The 14,628-nt window shown below is 40.1% G+C and overlaps 1 protein-coding gene across 1 annotated transcript in view; it reads left to right on the top strand.

The window, feature by feature from the left end:
• LOC115567789 (uncharacterized) overlaps positions 1 to 14,628 on the top strand; it is a 42,277-nt gene that overhangs the window by 3,771 nt on the left and 23,878 nt on the right. The window contains 6 exon segments of the mRNA XM_030394635.1: positions 325 to 859; positions 7,207 to 7,290; positions 7,571 to 7,660; positions 7,754 to 7,861; positions 11,544 to 11,607; positions 11,883 to 12,111. Coding sequence (XP_030250495.1) covers positions 325 to 859; positions 7,207 to 7,290; positions 7,571 to 7,660; positions 7,754 to 7,861; positions 11,544 to 11,607; positions 11,883 to 12,111 — 1,110 coding nt within the window.

Below are 14,628 nucleotides of genomic sequence, written 5' to 3'. Positions count from 1 at the left end.
TCCAGATATCTCCCAGTGTGTCAGCAAGCATTGTAGGATCACTCATACCCCCTTTTCGACCGAGGCAGTTCAGTTGCTGGCTTGGAGCCGGTGCCTTCTCTGGGTCCAGTTCTTGGCATTATGATGGCCAAATGACTAGTTCCCGGCCAGGAAAACTGGGTTCAGACTGGCACCAACACTTTGCTGGTCTAGAACAAAGAACAGCAAACATCATGACCAGAGACCAACTAAAACCGCTACTGACCGCCATTTTAAAAATGCAGTTTACTTTGTAATTTGTCAGACAACAATTGATGCTATCATTTGTTTTCTTCTCTCTATCAGATGGCTGTAAACTCACACTGGACCCAAACACAGCAAACAACAATCTCATGCTGTCAGACAACAACAGGAAGGTGACAGTGGGAAAAGAGAAGCAGCCATATCCTGATGATCCAGAGAGATTTGACTACTGGAAACAGCTGCTGTGTAAGGATGGTTTAACTGGTCGCTGTTACTGGGAGGTTGAGTGGAAAGGACATGTTTATATAGCAGTGACGTACAGAGGGATCGAAAGGAGAGGACAAGGTGACAACTGCTGTCTTGGAAGGAATGATCAGTCCTGGAGTCTGAGCTGCTCTGATAATGAAGGTTACTCTGTCCTGCATCGTAACAGAAGAGTGTCCATCCATCGCCGATCCTTGAACAAAGTGGGAGTGTACCTGGACTGGTCCGCTGGCACTCTGTCCTTCTATAGAATGACCTCTGACCAGCTGACCCACCTCCACACCTTCCAAACCACATTCACTGAGCCGGTCTATCCTGCATTCAGGATGAGGATGGACCCGTCAAACTCCTCAGTGTCTTTGTGTCCGATATAGTAGAGAGGGTAGGGAAGTATTCTAGGGTATCCAGTGCAGGTTCAGGCCAGAGGCCAACTTAATGCTGAAAGAGATTTGGCAATGCATTGTTTTACATGTGGGAATAATAATAAAAGGTGCAATTCTTAGTGTCATCTGCAAACCATCAAAAATATAGAGAGAGTGCATACCTCCGCCAGTGCCCAGCAGTTCCTCTTCATCTAATCAAGTCACTCAGAGAAACCAGCCACTTCAGTACATTATTATTACTTCATCAAGATCCATAGTGCATTTTTCCCTGAGATAATAACAAAAACGTCGACCCATCTAAGAGCATTAAAGAAAGTCAACAAAACTTCCTGGACTGCACCAAAAGTTAATGTGGTCTATTCTGAATCAAGGTTACCTAGATCACAACCTTGGATCACTGGGGGAGTCACAGTAGGCGATAGGGCTTAGCTGGACACCAGGCTGGGACTGGACACAGCCTCTGAGACCAACAGAGGCTAGTTTGAAGACAAGCAATGAACCCACTAAATCCTCAAACTGAATACAACAGAACAGGCTCCAAAAACTCATCCAAGGCATGAAGACAGATGTAGCCTTTTGTCCCAGTTCGGAGCACAACCTCGGGGTCTGTTCTTTTGTAAGGGTGTGTGATTATACAATATATTGCCAAAAGTATTCGCTCACCTGCCTTGACTTGCATATGAACTGAATTGACATCCCATTCTTAATCTATCGGGTTTAATATGACGTCAGACCACCCTTTGCAGCTTATAACAGCTTCAACTCTTCGGGGAAGGCTTCCCAAAAGGTTTAGGAGTGTTTATGGGAATTTTTGACCTTCTTCCAGAATCACATTTGTGAGGTCACACACCGATGTTGGATGGGAAGGCCTGGCGCTCAGTCTCCGCTCTATTTCATCCCAAAGGTGTTCTATCGGGTCAAAGTTGTGAGCATGGAATTGTCCAACATCTCTTGGTATGCTGAAGCATTCAGAGTTCCTTTCACTGGAACTAAGGGGCCAAGCCCAGCTCCTGAAATACAATCCCAAACAATGCCCCCTCCACCAAACTTTACACTTGGCACAATGCAGTCAGACAAGTACCGTTCTACTGGCAACCGCCAAACCCAGACTCGTCCATCAGATTTCCAGATGGAGAAGGGCTATTCGTCCCTCCAGAGAACGCTTCTCCACTGCTCTAGAGTCCAGTGGCAGCGTGCTTTACACCACTGCAACCAACACTTTGCATTGCTCTTGCTGATGTATGGCTTGGATGCAGCTGCTCGGCCATGGAAACCCATTCCATGAAGCTCTCTACGCACTGTTCTTGAGCTAATCTGAAGGCAACATGAAGTTGGGAGGTCTGTAGTGATTGACTCTGCAGAGAGTTGGCGACCACTGCGCACTATGCGCCTCAGCATCCGCTGACCCCGCTCCCTCATTTTGCATGGCCTACCACTTCGTAGCTGAGTTGCTGTCGTTCCCAATCGCTTCCACTTTTGGTGGTGTTTTAATACCGCTGACAGTTGACAGTGGAAAATTTAGGAGCGAGGAAATTTCTCGACTGGACTTGTTGCACAGGTGGTATCCTATCACAGTACCATTCTGGAATTCACTGAACTCCTGAGAGTGACCAATTCTTTCACAAATGTTTGAAGAAACAGTCTGCATGCCTAGGTGCTTGCTCTTATACACCTGTGGCCATGGAAGTGATTGAAACACCTGATTGAAATTATTTGGATGTGTGAGCGAATACTTTTGGCAATAAAGTGTATGTACATAAATGCTGTTTGAACAGCCACTGCAGGACGCTGCAACGCCTTTAATCCATGCTGAGGAAGCAAGCTGGTTTAAAGAAGACATGCACTACAAGTGTGGATTAATTAGTGTCTGGGCAGATACTAGAAAATTAGTGTGTATTGTATGCTTTTTAGCTACATTGTTTGTGAGTTTGTGGATTGGCCAGTCCTTATTTTGCTGTGAGTTTTTCACTGTAAAACACTTTGTTGCTTGTTTTTCTTTGTGCTCATCACAAGCTGATTCGAGCCTCTCCACTCTGTGGAGTTAGAGTGTTAGCTTAGCCGCCGTGTGAGCCTACAATAAACCGCATTTCTGTCAAGGATCAGCCAAATGTGATTCGAGCCTGAGTTTGCTCACCAGCCACTGAGTGACAGGAAGGTGAGTATGTGTCTCCACAGCTGTTTCTCCCTCTTTGCTACGATCTGAGCGTTAGCTGTCTTTTCTCTCTCTCTTCTACTAACCCACATGTACATCACACATACATTCGGAGTGACAGATACACGTAATCTTAATAGCAACTGGTTGGAGACTTATGGTTAATGACCTCACAATAACATTAGATACATGTGTCTCGAGGTGTTATCACCACCATAACATTAGATATGGTTGTCCGGTGGTAGCACGACCACCTGTGTGGATCATCATCTTCCAAGAGATTGATTTGGCCATCTTGGCTCGCCGCCATCTTGGATTTCTCTCTGTCTGCGCCCACCATCTTGGCTCTCTCTTTGTCTCTCTTACACACACACATGCATGCTTTAGTTTGTCTCAGTGTTTTAGTTTCATAGTTTAGCTGCTGTAGTTGAATGATTTCTGTTGATTGAAGTATTATTGATTTAATCAATTTGCTAACATTGATCCATTATTTTATATTGTACATTGTATATTTTTTTGCATGTTTTGTGGTAATTAATGATTGTGATGATCAGCACTCGGATTCAATGAAATACTGAATAAATAATAAATTACAAATATTGATTGTAATAATGATTTTATTATCATTTTTTATTAATGTTGATTAATTTAATTGTGATAATTACTATCAATAAACATTATTTAGTAATTTCTAATAACCAGACCTGTATGGAGCCAGAACAGTCTCATAATGGATAAATGCACACAGAAAGGAATAAATGCACAAAAAAGGACTCACAAATGTATTTGGGGAGTTGAATATATATATGACTCGATACACAAATGCATTTTTTCAATGCACACACAAATATGCTTCAATCCATATATAAGTAAAAAATTCACATATAAAAATAAGATTTGTAAACATATTTGTGATGCGCACACAAGTATTTCTTGTTTTAAATATGAGCAAAAAAAATTCACAAATGTACAAATCGTCAGTTATTTGCAATTTTCATCAAAAAACATATTTGGACGTTGTTACATTGGTATATGAATTGTCAAACGCGCATTTGTCTCAGTGCTTTTAATTTGTAAACCTCCCTGCATTTGTGTGCGGATTTTTGAGACTCATCTAGCGCGACTCTGATTCACAAATGTGTTTTTTCTACAAGGGGGTCGTCTGCAGCCAATCAGATGTCTCACTCCTTTACAGCCAATCACATGAGTGCCTCCCCACGAGGGGTTTTTAACGGACGTCATTACATTAGTCCTTTTTCGTGCATTTATTCCTTTCTGTGTGCATTTATCCATTATGAGACTGTTCTGGCTCCATACACCTGCCTCGCCATCAGTTCCAACAAGAGCATTCAATTACTATTTGGCACATTTGAGTCAATAAAATATCACATGACCAAATCAGACATTGTGAATCATGTAAACCAGGAGTTCTATGTACTGTTTGTTAAAGGTGTCGTAATAGTAGCGTACTAGTAAATGGATATGTTGTACGTACAATTAACTCTCTGATGCTACACTGTATTTCAGTCTTCAATGTATTTTTTCCTTTTTATGTGCACATTATTTGTTATTATTATTTATGAAAATAAAGATGTTGAAACAAGTATCATCTGGCAGTCTTTATTTAAATCCTACACGTGTTCACATTTTTTTCAACTCATTTTTTGCCAAAGATACATAAATATGTATAGAAAGCTTCATGATTACTGCAGCAGAATATTTGTAATTAAACTTCTTTTGTGATCAGAAAATTCATAAACAAAATATCGTTTCTTTCCACTGATGAGAAGACTGATCTGTGTGCGCACATTTCCAACTTGATTTGAGGTTTATTATAGGAAGTTGTGTACTAGTGTGCCATAATTGACTGCAGACATTTTCATTCATTAATTCCAATGGAGTTTGCTTATAATAAATATCCATAAATATGATGACGTGATTCTCCTTTTCCCCGCTAAAAGAGTTAGAAAGCCGGAGGAGGAGGGAGGGATATAAACATCCCCTCACCTGTTGTTCATGTCTGTGCCATATTCTACATATACAGAAATTAAAACTGTAGTGAAACTTGAACTTGCTTCCTTATTTGTCATATCTGATTGTACTGTTAATTGTTTTCTTGTTGTTGTTTTTTGGACGCACGAGCGCAATAAATATCTTTAATCTGCTCCCAGAGTCATACACTAGTCTTTCCTTGTTTCTAACCTTCAAATCATCTGGTTGACTAGTCACTAGTGAAATGCTGGCATGACGTCCATGAGTCAGTCTGCGAGTCATTTTCAGGTCGCTTTTTGCCGAGAACGCGTATTGGGGAGGAAAGAGGCGAGACGCGGAATCTGGAGATGACGCGCAGCTGCAGCCGCTGCTTGACGCGCGCGGTCTCACCTGGATGTTGACGGTCTCACCTGGATGTTTACGGTCTCACCTGGATGTTGACGTGTTTGTCTGTGTGTCTGTGTCCACGTTTGGACGGGTGAAGCGCTGCTGCACCATCCTGTTTCCAGCCTGTTGAACCCCACCTTTCCGTGTTTACACTCTGGGTGCATACTTTCACTTTGTATTTCGTCCTTAGTGTCGACGCAGCTCACTTGTTAAAGGCAGCAAAGGTAATGTAACATGCATCTTTTATGTTTCATACTCTTTTGTTTCGGTGTTATTCCATATTTAACGTCACTAGAGCAGTTGATAACAACGTTAGACTGTAAATTTGTCTGTCTTAATATACCATTAAGTCTAAATGCTAAACTATTTTTATTTTTTTTTTATTTTTTTTTTATAAAAGACACGAACTTAAGTCCTCTAAATGAAATTCTGGTTTCTAATTTGTTTGGTGGTGATTCATTTTGTATTCAACTTAAGTACATAAGACAGAAACAGCACATGAAAGTGAAAGTTAATCTAATGTACATATTGCTATACCTCTTTTAGGGTGGAATGTATTGATTTTATACTGAATATAGTGATGAAGATTCTCAGTCATCCAGGCCATGGTATTGATTGCTGTATAACAGGCAGCTGGACTTTCCAGTCTTTACAGAGGTGTTAAGGACAGGTATGATAGATAGATAGATAGATAGATAGATAGATAGATAGATAGATAGATAGATAGATAGATAGATGGATAGATAGATAGATAGATGTAAAAAAAAAGTGTGTAAAAGGTACCACAGGTCATTCATTATAACTGCTGTCAGACTGTTCAGCAATAACCCTTAATGTAGCAACCTTCTACCTCCGCCATCTTGTGCAATTATCTTGTGCAATAATAATTTTTTATATATTTTTTTACATATTTATATTCTTGCCTCCTGTATATATGATTATAGTATTTTTAAGTCTACTTGTTAAATGTCTTTCTTGTACTATTGCATGTATGTCTGTCAACCTGCTACTGTCACAAGTGAATTTCCCTGATGTGATAAAGGTCTAAAGTCTAAAATCTAGATACATAGATAACTTTATTAATCACTGAGGGGTCATGGCAGTAGGTACATTCAGTACAAATGCAATAAAAATACAAGGGCAAATATAGAGGCAATAAGAAACAATAAATTACTATATACAGTATGCATCAAAAACAATAGAATAGAATGTTCCTAACAATAGAATACTATATACAATAAAATGCTTAGGGAGTTGTGAAATAAAATACAGATAAGAACATTCAGGTAAATAAAATGAAATGCTGAGGTAAGTGAAACATAAGGTGAGAAAGAAAAAGGTACAAGGTTTATGTACAGAAATGAGCTCTGAAATGAAAGTAAATGCTCTTTGGGAGGATGCTGCATCATAGTGAAAGTAGCACATTTGCAAAAAGCTGATAAAAGTAATGTGTATGTCAGCATACAGTCTGACTTAGCACTGTGGAAGTTACAGTGTAACTGAAGGCAGTAAAAAGGAAAAGTTAAAGGTAACTACTTTAAGTCCACTGTTTATATCCTGTATCATGAAAAAGCCTCAGAATATCACTAAAATATTGGGAAAAGTCCAAACAATTAACCAGAGGATAACTGAAGGCATTAAAAGGAAGAAGTGGAAGTTGAAGGTAAATACTTTAAATCAACTTTCTAATCGACTACATTTCAAAAGGAAATGAAGATATTGTTTATATTCTGTATCATGAAATAACCTCAAACTATCACTAAAATATTGGTGTTAATTGTGTGAAGGTATACATTCTACCATGAGTAAGCCTGAGGAGGAAGATGAAGGAGTCCCTCCCTCCAGCACCACCCTGTCTGAGGAACAGGAGAACTGGACCGAACCTGACAGGTGAGATAAAGAGCTGTCCAACCAGAGCTCAGTGTAACATGAGTCCACTGTCAGAGGAGTGTGAGTCCTGAGAGGAAGCAGAAGATGTTACTCAGTCAGACATTTTAATTAGTTTGTTGGATTCAAAGCTTCTAGTTTCAAACCTGATGTTGTTCTATTGTCTGACAGCACTTCAGCAAATTTGGTTTCCTATCTGTTGTAGCTGGTAACACATCTTTCCTTACAGTCACTGACCTCCGTATACGTCCACCTGTCTTTGTCAACACTTCATTTCTTTCAGGACTGAGCAGCAAAGAGCAGATTCTCCTGAACCAAGCTGTGTGTCCATGAAGAGTGACACGTCCATTGGTGCCCTTATTAATTTTAAAAGGTAAGATTCAAATTCTAAGAAAGTTAAAGGAACTTTCTAAGCACGCATTTTCTCCAATACTTTAATTCCTTTATTAATGCTTCGTTTGTACAGAACCGAGCAGGACAGAGCAGATCCTCCTGCATCAAGTCACACCTCCTTGAAGAGTGACAGGTCCATGGACTATCCAATTGATTTCCAAAGACAAAATTCTAATTCTAAGTAAGTTAAAGGACATTCCAACCACAAATCCTCAACAGTTGGAGATCATTTATTAACACTACTCTAACATTAGCTGTTTTCATACTGGGCAGTAAGCCACCAATTTGGCCATCTTTTTGCGGCCAGGTCTGCGGATTTAGACAGAAGGCGATATATTGGGGGTCTGTTTTGGTCCACCAATTTGACGCCTCGAAGGGTTCTATCTAAAAGGGGCTACTGCTGCATTCTTTTAGTAATCACAGCTTTACGTGTGAGAAAGTATAAAAATGTATATTAATCTTAAACTATATGAATTGCATTTCCTGTGAAAATACTGTATGAATGCAGACTGCTGAAGTGATTTAGAAAAAAATGCTGACTGTAACTGGAAAATACTTTCCTGAAATGCATAAAACTATAATGCATTGCACTACACGGCTGAATCAGCAGCAGCACCAGTGCCGGCCCTGAGTAATTTGGTGCCCTAGGCAAGATCTTAGGCAGCGCCCTCTTGCATCGCAGTCAATTTCACAATCAATTTTCATACACTCACACAGAAGCTGCATGTATATATTCAAGATTTTATTACTTTTAAGTCAAAAATATCACACCAAATAAAAACTGAGGAAAGAAACAAGTGATAAAAATACAACATAAATAAGGCATTGTGCAAACATATTATCTCTCAGCCTCAGAGTGCCGTCTCTCTCTTATCTATTGTCAGCCGCTTTGCAAAACGACCTCCAACTCCTCCATGTTGTCATGTGGGTATTGTGCTCCTGGCTATCCTCATGAACCTTCAGCAAGTGGCTTGCATTGTTCCAGTCCTTCAGTCCTTCTTTATTAAGTCTATATTCTTTTGGAGAAAACATTTAGCAGCAGAAGCAGTGCAAGCTATCATTTCTGTTTGAGTACATCAGCAAGCTTCTTTTGATTTTTTCAGCATTGACTAAGACTCTGTTACAAATGTCATGTTGACACTCTCCCATCTTTGTTTTTGGGAAATGTGTAACTGTTTTTTTTATTTGAAATGGTGCTCTATGAGCTAACTCTCATCTCACTTTGTCAGTTAGAAGAGATGTCAGTCAGCCTTTAGTCCTGATGCTGTGTCTCTCTGCTGTGCTGAGGTAGAGGGACAGGAGCACCTGATGCTGTGTCACTCTGCTGTGCTGAGGTAGAGGACAGGAGCACCTGATGCTGTGTCACTCTGCTGTGCTGAGGTAGAGGACAGGAGCACCTGATGCTGTGTCACTCTGCTGTGCTGAGGTAGAGGACAGGAGCACCTGATGCTGTGTCACTCTGCTGTGCGGAGGTAGAGGACAGGAGCACCTGATGCTGTGTCACTCTGCTGTGCTGAGGTAGAGGACAGGAGCACCTGATGCTGTGTCACTCTGCTGTGCTGAGGTAGAGGACAGGAGCACCTGATGCTGTGTCACTCTGCTGTGCTGAGGTAGAGGACAGGAGCACCTGATGCTGTGTCACTGGGCTGCTGGTGAAATATGTTAAAGTGCATCTGAAGAGAGAAGAGAAGTATATGTGACCACTGCATGTTAGATTTTAATTTAAAAAAAAGAAAAACAGATTGGTGTGTGTCATACATAAGACTAATATAGATTAATGATTAAAATTTGATGAGATTCATTCAACTTTATTGTCATTGAAAAGCAATATAGTCTAACCAGAGTGCAAGTGCAGTGTTTATATTTCACCTGTGAATGATATGTGAAAGCTAAGGTGTGGAGTATTAACAGTAATACACTTTAACTGCACTTTAGCACTGATGTAAACTTTAACAAACATAAACTGTGACACAACAAACCAAAGGCTTACAACTACCATATTACTTATAAAGGGGATGGAAAAAGAATAGCATTTTAACTAACATACAAGCAGGAAAGCCACCCGTAAAAAATAACTGTAAAGGTCTAACGTTAACTTTCCAAACGTCCCTGATGAATTTAAGGTGGAGTAACATTAACACACGTCGACTCAGCTATTTATCGATTATTTAACGATGCTAAAATCCGAAGTAAGCTAGCAAGCTAACACTGTGCTCCAACTACGATCATTAAACTATTTATTTCATTCACTTCATCACATTGACGTTACTGTACCTCTATCTTCTTCACGTTTTTCTTCCTCTTCTTACCGTCTTTTCCTTCACTGAGCGCCGGCTGGTTTCATTCTTTTGGACCATGTGGTTCTGCTACAGTATCAGTAAATCTCTCTCTTGGTCTTGGGATCTCGGTCCAGTCAGATTCAGGCAGCTCACCTCTCGACCCGCCCCCCTCACAGAGGACAGGTACAGTGCACCGAGCCAGAACCCAGAAAAAAGGCCTCTGTGTTATTTAATAGTCCTTGCCGTGACGTTATATTGCTGTGGGCTTATATAATATTTCGTAATAATAGTAGTAATGGCACTGATAAAAAATATATATTCTTTAATTATTTTATTTTTTCCTCCCCCCGTTTTCGGCGCCCCCCGTGGATGACGGCGCCCCTAGCATTTGCCTATACTGCCTATGCCCAGGGCCGGCTCTGAGCAGGACCAAAGTTGAAAATGTCCCTATAAGAATGAATGTGTAACATTCACATTCAGTTTTGAAAAAAGTGTAATGGTTATGGCCAAAATGTTCATACGGTGAGTTACAGGAGACATTTCCAGACTTTATTTCTGTAGAGTGAAAAATGAGGGAGAGACAAAAGTGGTAGCCTACCGTCTGCTCTCCTCCATAACTTTAGGCTCAAACATTGTGGCTTATGGGAGAGTTGCTGGAGTGCTTGTCGCTCTGGGGCTTCTACAGCGAAGTCCTACATCTGAGATAAGACCATCAGCTGAAAGCCAACCAGATTTACTACATTTCTATGTATCTATTGTCAATATGAAATGTTGGGCACTTATATTACACAAGCCACAATTAAGTAGTGTTTATGCAAAATTAAAAGGGAATTTTAGGTCAAATTTGTCTATAATAATTAATGATTATCAGGGATAATTAATAATTATGATAAAAATATGATCCAATTTATATTAGATCACCTCGGGGTACTACCCTTGAAGATGGGAAAACATAGCAAATTTACTAAATCTGTCTCATAAAAAAGGTATTCAACTATTTGTAATAAATAATTAACTTACTAACTATAAGCAAATTTACCATAACAGCTGTAATGGTTGATGAATTTTGGAGTTCCTATGTAGAGGTTGAAAACATTCACTCTTGTACGATATTAAATAGACAGCAAGAACATTCAGAAGTCTTTTATTCAACACAAAGATGAAAACACACAATCTAACTAACATGAACTATATACAGGTGTGTGTGTGTGTGTGTGTGTTTAAAAAACCTGAAAAGTCAGAAAGCTGAAAGTACAAGGCTGAAAGAGCTTAAACAGCTGAGCATTTTGATAGTTGAACAGTTTCTGTAGCTCAAAATTTGTAGGAGTAGCTGACCGAAAAATGTACAGAAGAAAAATGAGAGCTTTATTAAATTCCAGAGGTATAAAAGTGTGAGCAATACAGCATTCACACTAATGGTGCCTCTCAACATGGTCAAATGAGACTTTGCTAATTCTTGTAACTTGTTTTCCTCTCCGTCTCCTCTCAAACCCTTGGGTTGTGTATGAGACGAATGCTTTAACCTTTATCGTCAGTGCAAAGTTACACGTCTTCATCACTAATGGATCCTGTTTTGCTCCCCAGAATTCACCAGGAGACATCAGAGGTTTCCACTAGTCGTCAAACAGAACTGGACTCCATATTTATGGTGCGTACACACACATGCAAACACATCACAGTTTTCTGAGCATTGAGCTTACACATTAGAGCTTAGATAGTGATTAAGTGCTGTATCGTAGTCGACTGGACATGTTTCAGTTTCTTGAAGATTTTTCACTTCTCATTCAAGAGGCTTCTTGAAGAAGCATACCAGCATAGCATTAGCAACATTAATGTTTGGTAGCCAGCGTTAGCTTTGTTTTGTAGTCCAACAGAATGGCAACCAGCAGATGATCTGAACAAATTAATATTCTTCTGTTCCAGTATCTTGAGGAGAACATTGTTACTTTTGTGAAGAAAGAGTTGAAGAAGCTCCAGAAGGTTCTGAGTCCAGATTATCCAGAATGTTTAGAGGGCCATTGTGAAGATGAGGAGATCATAGCTGATGAAGAAGAAGAACAGAGGAGGAGCAACGAGGAGGCATTTCTTAAGTTCACCCTGCAGTTCATGAGAAGAATGAAGCTGGGAGAGCTGGCTGACTCTCTGCAAAACAGTAAGAGGCCTTTGATAGATGGAGCAGTGAAAAATGATGCTGTAAATATTCTGTGCAACACCTAGATAGATAGATAGATAGATAGATAGATAGATAGATATACTTTATTGATCCCAAGCTGGGAAATTACGGTGTAGCAGCAGCATTACACAGAGACAAGAACAGTACAATGAAATAAGAGGAACACTTAGACATATTAAATAGCAATAGAAACAAAAAAGTAATATATACAAAATAATGTACAAAATGTAAAAATGTACAGAATGTAAGAAATGTACAAGAAATATTTACAAATGTAAATGTACAATTAGTATTTACAAATGTATAAATAGGCAGAGTGACTGTAGTGCAAAATAAAATATAAGGTGCGGTGAAATGAGTGTGTAAAAACCACAGTGCACAGACAATATGTGTAATGACCAGAGTTTTAGCTGTTATTATTGTACAGTGTGATGGCGTGTGGCAGGAAAGATTTCCTGTATCTGTCCCTTCGACAGCGGAGCTGCAGCAGTCTGTGAGAAAAGGAGCTCCGCTGTCTGTCTACTGTGTGATGGAGAGGGTGCTGATCATTGTCCATGATGGATAACAGTTTGTTCAGCGTTCTCCTCTCCACCACGGTCTCAAAAGACTGCATCAGATCTGTAAATTCTACTTAGCTGCACACGCTGTCCAGAGCTTCTAAATAGAAGAACATCAACAACAAAACAGCGGAGAGTGGAGAGAGAGTCCTCTAATGCTGTTTTTCCATTACATCTTGCCGCAGTTGAAGTTGCTGTGGAAAAGCAAATCGGCATGGCAAGGTTGGTCTTGGCATGGCTAAATGTGCTGGTGGAAAAATGCCAGATGGCTCAACATCAGATGACAGCTCTATGTTGTAGTCCAGTGTTTCCCACAGAATCAGACTTTAACTGTAGCGGTGCTGTCCAGCTGGGTTGCCATAGAGCATGCATAGTTGAGAACAGAGACGTGCACATGATTATAGAGGGGCAGGGGCTCAAAGTCAGAAAAGGGCAGTATGTGCGCACGGGAAAAAAATTTCAGCCCTTGATAGCACCATATGTAGATTGATTAATCTAGAATTTATAAACAAAGTACTTATATAAAGCTAAACTCTTAACTGTGTATCCTGTGTAGCTGTGACTGATATGTGACTGCCATTTCATTTGTGTCAACAAGTTATTGTCAACACGAGTTTATTCACATTATCATAATACTAGGGTTTGGAAAACATGCAATTCACCTGTGGTTCTTAAAAAGCAATAAACACTGGTTTATTATAAGGCTATTTATTGGAGGGCAAGTGCAAACTAGAAATACAGGCTACACATCCAAAGATGTGACAAAACCAAGAAGTGACTACTGTGACTGTTAGTAGGAACAGCAATGTTTACAACAGCAAAGTCACAGTAAACTCAATATCTGAAAGAAGATTTGTGGCAAGATAAACAGCGACACAGACAGCTGTCATATTAACTCATTAACAAGCAGTTAGCTTAACAAGCACAAATGGGCACTTTTCTGAAATATGACTCATATTTAAGCATGTTGAACAAGTGGAAGGCGACTTGTTCGCCCCCACATGGAAGTTATGTTACTGGTTTATAACTCACAAAGGTTGAAGTCGCTCCAAAGCACATCTCATCTATGTGCATGGTGGAGTTCTCCATGAGCTTCTCTCCTTCTTTGTCTTCAAAATAAGAGCTTTACATTGGACCCCATTGGAGTTTCGAACAAGGTTCTTAGAGGGGGCTTTTAATTTGAAAGTAGCGATCGTTCGTAGAGAGAGACAGAGCGGAGCCGCAGCGGACAGAGAAGCGGCTTTACAGGCTAAACACACACACACTCACACACGACACCATATTACGTATGAAATGTGTACGGTAGATAACCATGGTGGTTTTTATACCACCGTTTTTTGACATCCCTTTGCACAACAGGAATTTATTTATTCATTTAAAAACACACACACAAAGGGCACTTTATAATACGAGGCAAAAAGGGCAGGGGCTCAAGCACCCCTTGGGCGTTATGTGTGCACGTGTCTGGTTGAGACTTCTGACGACGGAGTCGTCTAATTTCCGGTTTAGCGCCAAGCTAACTTGGATGCGAATGAAATGTAATTGGTAATTTTAGTGGACTGAATTGGCCAATTATGAAAGTAAAACAAGTCATTTTGCGGGGTTGTGAGGCTTTTATTTGCGTTTTAGAGACACGTCTTTCACAGTGTTAGCTGGTGTGAAAAAGTCCCCTATGTTCTTACATGGCAATGTAATTACATGGTTTGGTCATGAAAAAAACTGGCTTCAAGGCCTGGCGCTATTTGAGGAGGCTTGATCCTGGCAATGAGGCCAGCAGTCTTCTTTGCAGTGGAAGTTATGGTCAAGCCAGCCACATAGATAGTCCTCCTCTTCATCGTTGGTTTTACTGGCTGTCTGAAAACCACTTCACCATCCATTGTATCGGAGTATATAACATCATGCTATCCACTGACGGCTGCGCTGTCTTGAATGAGTGAAA

Source organism: Sparus aurata, chromosome 17, assembly GCF_900880675.1.
Source record: "Sparus aurata chromosome 17, fSpaAur1.1, whole genome shotgun sequence".
In the NCBI taxonomy this organism is placed as follows: domain Eukaryota; kingdom Metazoa; phylum Chordata; class Actinopteri; order Spariformes; family Sparidae; genus Sparus; species Sparus aurata.
This window is presented reverse-complemented; position numbering and strand designations above follow the sequence as displayed.